This window comes from Emydura macquarii, unplaced genomic scaffold (assembly GCF_026122565.2).
Source record: "Emydura macquarii macquarii isolate MOO-44397 ecotype Brisbane River unplaced genomic scaffold, CSIRO-AGI_Emac_v2 contig_2897, whole genome shotgun sequence".
Lineage (NCBI taxonomy): Eukaryota > Metazoa > Chordata > Testudines > Chelidae > Emydura > Emydura macquarii.
This window is the reverse complement of record NW_027133034.1, coordinates 60147078-60155000: the sequence shown is the minus strand read 5'-3', so window position 1 is coordinate 60155000 and position 7923 is coordinate 60147078. Positions and strand designations below refer to the sequence as shown.

General features: G+C 44.8%; 1 protein-coding gene across 2 annotated transcripts in view; it reads right to left on the bottom strand.

Moving 5' to 3' along the window:
* The window catches only part of PLPP1 (phospholipid phosphatase 1), a 111341-nt gene extending 106482 nt beyond the window's left edge, over positions 1–4859 (bottom strand). Inside the window, exon 1 of one of the 2 annotated variants that reach the window (XM_067568586.1) lies at positions 4531–4859. In XM_067568586.1, coding sequence (XP_067424687.1) covers positions 4531–4588 — 58 coding nt within the window. In that variant the 5' untranslated portion in view covers positions 4589–4859. The remainder of the gene's footprint in view (positions 1–4530) is intronic. The other variant, XM_067568587.1, reaches the window with a different exon arrangement.
* Between the last annotated feature and the right edge of the window lie 3064 nt (positions 4860–7923).

Here is a 7923-nt window from a genome sequence, read left to right as displayed (position 1 = left end):
AGATCAGGCAGTTTTCCCCTCAGAAATGTTAAGGTCTTTCATGAAGACCTGGGGCTAAAGCCACACTCTCCATAACACAATGAACTAAAAATTATGTGCTCTTCCTAAAGACTTGCTTGCTCAAGACAGACTTTCTAGTATCAAAGTCTATTCCCTCCACACCCCTTCATGTACAAACTAGTCCATTTCCTACTTTTATGAGGAGCAGCGCAGCCCATACACCTTAACAAATCATCAGGTTTTGTCAATGCATTTAAGCCTGCAGGTATGGAACAATTTTCTTCATGTGACATACAGGTCACATTTTCCCCCTAATATTAACTAGCTTAGGCTAAGGAAGATGTGCTTGTAGGAGAGACTCAACTATCCAGTACACTGAGATCCCAATTCAGCAAGGCACTTAAGTGTGCGCTTCTCTCAAGAGAGATCCAAGAATGCAATCCAGTAAGAACATTCCACTGCTGAGCAAGAGGAGCATTCAGTCATGGGCCATGCAGGATCTCATTCTATGAACAATAATATTTGTATTACCCTAGTCCATGACTGAGGCTCCTCGGCACTGTGACCCCACTACACTAGATGCTGCACAAAAACACAGAACAAAAGACAGCACCTACCCCAAAGGCCTCACAGTCCAAGTAAGACAGAGTCAAACAGACAGATGTGTGTGTGTGTGTGTGTGTGTGTGTGTGTGTGTGTGTGTGTGTGTGTGTGTGTGTGTGTGTGTGGGGGGGGGGGGGGGGGGAAGGGAACAAGACAATATTAGTCAGCCTCATTAAGGGATGAGGTCAGCACATCAACAGCCTATCTGTTGTCAAGTTTTCTGTAGGCTTCAGGGCAAAAGAGAACTTTAAGGAGAGTTCTGAAAGAGGACAAATGAGTTCGTTTTGCAGCTGTCTAAAAGGAGCTTCTCCCTAGCATGAGGGGCAGCATAGGAAAAGCATGAGGGTGTTATATTTTCAAATAAGCCAGTGGGCAATAGAGGCTGATGTTTCGAGCCAATCAGAGGCAGGAGCTAATCTTTCGATTAGATACTGAATGAGAGAGGATAGGTAGGGTAAGGATAGGCTGTGAAGGGCCATAAAAGTGAAAACAAGTAGCTTATATTTGATGCTACAGAAAGCCGAGCCAATTTCAAAGAAGAATGACATCGTCAAAGCAACAGACTAGCAAAATGATCTGTGCAGCAATATTCTGAATGGATATGAGTAGGGTAGAATTGATTTATCAAGGCCAGAGAAAGAAACATTGCATTAATCAAAATGAGGAAAGCCCAGACAAGAGATTTAGCTATGTGGATGGATAGCCGTATTTAGAGATGTTATACAGAAATATCTGCAAGACTTCGATATAGCCTGGATGTGAGGACCTAGAGAGAGGAAGCCCAGGCCTGAGTACCAAGTAAAATGGTGGCATTGTTCACAAGGATCAAGAAAGGAGATCATGGGGAGGAGAAAGATTAAGAGCTCTGTTTTAGCCATGTTAAGTTTGAGATGATGGTTAGACATCCATAATGAGAGGTCAGAGAAACAGGCTGAGATTTTAATAGTATCCAGCACCGGAAATTTAAGGTTCATGGCATTTTTTCTTTTTTTGGTCACTTTTCTTTCATTTTAATTTGCTGTGAAGTGTGTGTATATATTATAGATTTTAATCTATTAATTAAGAAACATGTATTTTAAAATGCAAGAGAGTAAAATTAAGTGTAATGCTACACGTTACCCATTAAAAAGGCATTTCATATTGGGATTCTTAAAAGACAACTGCCTGAAAAGGTCATAAAAATATCAAAAATCAAATTTAATAGCTAGGGTGTTAAAAACATTCTGCTAAATTTTGTAACTAATCACAACTTGTGGCTATTTGGCTACATGGAGTCAAAGCTGTTTTCCAAAAGCAGTGTCCAAGTGATGTTGATGTATTATGATGCTAACAACTCAAGACTCCATTAGTCATCAGAACAGAAATAATTTAACTTTGTTTTTTTAAAAAAAAGTAGGCAGAATTTCACTCCTTTGAGTCCTCTTTGGCTGCAGGTACAGAATGCAGCAGTTCCAAATTGGCCAGTCAGAGACAACTATAATCTGACTCAACTGCTTTGGCAATATCACTATATCCTGGTGAGATGGTTGCATACCTGTGGCCATTTTGGAAATGTCTTCAGTTCATGCATGCATGCTTTTTTAAAGTGACTGATCATTAGATGCAGATCTAAATATAAATGATGAAAGCAGAGGTTGTTCCAAATTGACATTAGCTATTCTACTGCATATTATTATTTTTATTAAAATGAAATTGATTCTTCAGCAAGACCACATTTATACTTCTTCTTAAGGTCCACAGGGGGTGGGGGGGGGGGGAAATCTGTCTTCAGGATCAACTTAGAACATAAGAACAGCCATACTGGGTCGGACCAATGGTCCATCTAGCCCAGTATCCTGTCTTCCAACAGGGGCCATTGTCGGGTGCTTCAGAGGGAATGAACAGAGCAGGTAATCATCAAGTGATCCATCCTTTCAGCCATTCCCAGCCTCTTGTTAACAGCAATCCCCACCTATCCTGGCTAACAGCCATTGATAGACCTATCCTCCATGAATTTATGTAGTTCTTTTTTGAACCCCAAACTGAAGGCTGTTGTCTCCTACACTCCAAAGACAGGACATATGATCCTCTCAGCAGTATGGCAAAGTTTGGATGACATGAGAATACAACTACACATATGATAGACATTAGCCCTTATACCATTTATAACCAGGGGTGGCTTACTTTACTGACCCTTCAAGCCACATACAATAATCTTCAGAAGTCTGAGAAGCACAAGACACACAACCTTGAAGTATTTCCCAGAGCCAGCTCAGTCTCCACCTACCATGGGGGGTGGGGGAAGCTCAGAGCTTCTGCCCTGTAGGGAGGAGGGTCTTGGGGTTTCAGCCCCATGGGGGTAGAGGGGTGCCAGCACTCCCCTACCCCACAGGGTTAAAGCCCCAAGACCCTCCTCCCTACAGGGCAGAAGCCCTGAGCTTCCCCCCTGCCCGAGTCTGGTAGGTGAAGATTGGGGGCATGGGGGACTCAAAAGAGCAAGGTACAGTTTGACCACACCTGATTTATACCAACAGTGCAGCTGCACTATTGTTGAAAGATGGATACTAATGCCAGGGAAGTCACACTAGATGCTGTTAACAGTTTTAACTGAGGGATGTGCTGAACAGTAGACATTAATAAATTGCAGCAAAAGAACTTGTAAACCTTAAACATTCCTATCAGTCTTCACCAACTCTGGTACAGACATCTGTTTATGGACAATGCTCCATCACCACCAGTGCGCCGCTTAGGTTACAGATTATACTTAACATTCCATCCATTTATTTGTATCAGCTTTCATTAAAAACTGGCTTTCCCACTAATAGCTACGTAAAATTGGGGGTTACCTTTGCAAGTGCCTAGGGCTGGGGAGGATGACCCAACCAGATGCTCTAATAATCAGGAATTTGTTAGACCAGGCTTATAGAACATAACCTTTTAAGATAAGAACAAACACATTTTTATAAACCCATTCATTTTAAGAAGGAAAGTATATGTTTGCATATTTCATCTACTGGGTATCATCCCACATGCCACAAAAAGAAACATTTTCCAACTAGCCCTCTTGTTGATTTTTCTGCAGAAGATAGTGGGCTACTAAAAATCAAAGAGGAAAAAGAGAAAATCTCCAAAAAGATAAAGCCTATGAAATACAGAAGTTCCCTGCACTATAACCAGAATGGGTTTGCTACTCATTGACTGTCAAAGCAGATGAAAAAAGAGAGACCTGAAAAAGGCTACACATCATAAGAGGATGAGAGAGCAGATTTGTATCACATTACACAAGACGAAGTTAGTAAGGTTTAGCCTTCAAGAAATAAATGCTCATTTCCTCTTCATCACCACTATCACAAGCTGGTCAACTATGTTAACATGCCTAGGCAAGGAAGGGAACACAAATCTAGTCAATCTCAAAAACCCACAGGAAAAAAAGTCATCTGCTTGCCAGTGGAACTAGCCTTGCCAGATGACAACCCCTCCAACGCTTCACCTCTGCTGTTAATGGACAGAGCTGGGACTTCTTAAGTGATTTTTGTTTGAAGCCATTAACTACGTTAGCCAATTGCTGATCCTCCTGACTCGGGGCGGTCACAGCGACCAGGTTTCTCCAGGTGACGAGCAGGGGAAGGTGAGATGCCCCTAGTCCCTGTGGGGCGGAGGGAGAAGACAGAGGGCGGCGAGGGGGGGAAGGAGAGGGGATGAAAGGTGTTGGAAGCAGCTAGCCAGGGAAGGCTGCTCCGTGATTAACGCGTTACCCGCGCCGCGAGCCGAGCGGAGCCCTGCTGCAGCCAGGCGCGCACCCCACACCGCGGCAGGGCAGGTGCCAAGCTCCGCACCCCGCAGAGCCCGGGGGACAGCAAGCGGGGCAGAGAGAGAGAGAGCGCAATGCACCGAAGCGGCCGGAGACTCACCCCACCCCAGCCCGGCCCGACCCGGGCCGAGACGTACCTAGCACCACGCAGACCACATCCAGGGCCACGAACGGCAACCGCGTCTTGTCAAACATGCTGCCACCAGCCCTGGGCGCCGGCGATCGCTGCGCTGCGAGAGGCGCGGGCTCCGGCCGAGCCGGCGGGGCTTGGTGCCTGGGGACAGCGGGAGGGGCTCTGCCGCATCCAGCCAGCCACGGGGCGAAGCGCTGCGCTGCAACCAACGGCGCCTGGCACAGACCGCTCTTCGCTCCGCCGCCACACTACGGCTCCCGAATCCCACCCAGCCGGGCTGGGGCTTTAAGGAAGGGGCGGCCCCCGAGCTGCGGCGCGCGTGGGGCCGGCCCCGTGCAGACGTTCCACTCCAGCAGCGCGCAACACCCTGCCAGCCAATCGCCAGGCGCCGCCGCGGACTACCCGCCACCGAGATTCATTGCCCGCCCCTTTGGAAGGAACCCGCCCTTCCCGTTCGCTGCGGCCCCGCCCCTTGGCGGCCACGTGACGGCAGGGAGGGAAGGCGGGGATTGGCTGCGGGTCCCTTCCCTTAGCTGCCGCCGGGTGATGGGAGCGGACCCAGGCCCCCGCCCCCACCAATGGCCTGGGGCAGCCAGCACCTCAGGTGTCAGCCAGCTGGGCCAGGCACTACAAGCCCTAGAGAGCCTGGTGTGAGGATGCTGACCCCAGCTGGCTGTGTGGCCACCCCAGGGCAGTGGAGAGAGGAGCAGAATAGTCTGTAACTCCAGACCTGCTCACCTCTTGAACCCAGGAGTCCAGAGTTTCTGTAGTCCTCTGCTGGCAGCAAGCAGCTGTGAACCACATAGAGGATAACAGCCTACTACTGCTATCAGTCACTCTCCTACCACAAAAAGTAGCAATCTGTGCTGTGGATCTAGCTGTCCAAACCCTGCTAATGACCGAACTTCAGGGGTCAATATGGTTCCACAGGATAGAATTTCAGTTTTTAAGGGTTGGTTTTTAAATTAGGAAATTACATCCAAAACTGCATGAAAAGGACAGTAAGGCAGCAAAGTCAAGCACTAAAATGCCAGGAAATTCCAGAATTAAGGTTGCCAGTGCCATTTTTTTACACAATTTTTTACTTGTTTCCAGACCACCACCACTGGAAAAGCGACTGGAAAGTAAAAAAATCAGAGACACTCCTTTACTCTTTCTCACCAAAATAACCATTTTTAATTTAAAAACTTTTAACTGAAAAACTAACAATTTTTAATCCAGATGAAAAACCTTACTACATATTTTTATTTTGGTTGAAAATGGTTTTTTCACCAAAATATTGATGGAAAAATTACCAGCTTAATACTGATATCAAACAAAAAAAAACTCAAGTCCCTGAGCACATCTACATATTCTTAAGAAACATAAAATAGCATGCAGTTTTATTGGCACTTACCACACTCAGAAACACTAGATGCAAATTATTTTGAGATTTCCTATGTATCCTACCCATCTTCTAATAAATCCGTCAGTAAACAGATGGGCTTTGTGCTATGCCTGGAAGGTTGAAAAACAGGCTCTGGCAGATCAACTAGGGAAATAAGTTCCAGGGTTGAAGATGTTTTTCTAAATATGCTCTATCTCCAATCTTTTAGAGTTCAAATTTAGAGACTGTAAATGAGTGACTTAGCCAATCTCATCTGTCAGGGTGGGACATATCGGGAGGTGTCTTGAATAGCTAGCAGTCAGGCCAACAGGACTTTAAAGATTGAGGCTATGTCTACATCACAAGTGCTACAGCAGTAACTCTTCAGCTATGCCGCTTGTAGCATAGACACTTCCTACATCGATACAAGGGGGTTTTCCATCAATGTAGTTTATCAACCTCTCAGAGAGGTTGTCGCTAGGTTGACTGAAGAATTCATTCGTTGACTTACTGCATCTACACAGGGTTAGGTCAACATGTCTACGGCACTCAGAGCATGACATTTTTTACAACCCTGAGTAACATAGCTAGGTCGATCTAATTTTTAAGTGTACACCAGGCCTGGAACAAACACTTTGAATTGTACTCCAAAGCAAATATTAAGTCAATACCATATACAGAGCACAGGTGTAATGTGTTTTGCAGAGCTCACAACTCTAAGCAACTGGTCTGATGTTCAACACTAAGTGAATCTTCAAAGTAGCCTGCAAGCATAGCCCCAAATGGAGTGAATCACAGTAGTACAACCAAGTGACAAAGACTTGACTATTCACAGTAAGGTCCATTTCTGAAAGGAAAGTTTGCAGTCGCCTTGCTAATTGGAGTTAAAGAAAGGCATTCCAGGACACTACTTCTACCCCATAATTCAGAAGCAGACAATGGTCCAAAAGAACTTTTAAGTTGCAAACCCATTTGACCAAGAGAAGAGGGAAATAGATACCCCCACAAGAACTGTGGATGCTTCCTTTTATCACCACATTATTTTAGTCTTATCTAGATTAAACTTCATATAGCTTTTCTCAGCTAGACTCCTGTCTCAGTCAGGTAATGGGAAAGCAAGGATGGCACTATCTAGTTCAAATGGAAAAAAGTTATCCAGATGAATGTCTTTCAGCAATATCGGTGGCACTGCCTCACAAAACACCTCGAAATGGGACCTTAGCATCCTAACGTACAGGAGAAATTAATTGTATTTTGTTACCTTGAAATCCATATGTCACCCTCTCAAATTAAGTCATTTGATTTAGAAATCATCGGTGCCATTAAGTACAACCTGCATGGGGGGAGGCATTTCTTCACTGTCTCGAGAGACTTTGGGTCAGAAATCAGTCTCAGAAAGCCCCAAACCTTCCAGTGCACTGATGGAGCACTTCCCACTGGTACATGCCTTTATGGGACATGGCTTATTTGCACCATTATGCAGCCCACAGAAAGTAGGGGGTGAACCATGGCCATTTAGTTACAGTTCATGTTGGGAGTGGTTTTTCTCTGCACTGACTTTGGGGATGCTCAGGAAGAAATTTTGCCTCCTTACACACCCACATAAGGACCAACATGACTGTTGTTATAATTCATGCTCATAATAGTTGTATTATCCACATTAACTGTTCTTTGAATATCACCATTGTTGAGCTATATCACTGGATATGTAGCTTGGAATGGAGATGTCTGGCAGAAGCAGAAGTCATGTTTAACATCAAAGTTGTTTTTTTAAAACATTTAGTACATACAAAATAAACATCAGAATTTCCAAATCTCAATCCAATTTTCCCTCTACCAGGAACATTCTGTTGTGATCAGTAACAGTGACTTTATGTCTCATTTACACTGGCAGAACTATTGAGAAGGATCATAAAGCAACTATGAATTGGGTCCCTGACTACAAAAAAAGAGAGACTTTCCTGTCCAGGTACTGATTCACCATGGTACGTAAGCACTGCCTAATTTTAAGCACAGAATTATCCACCTGCT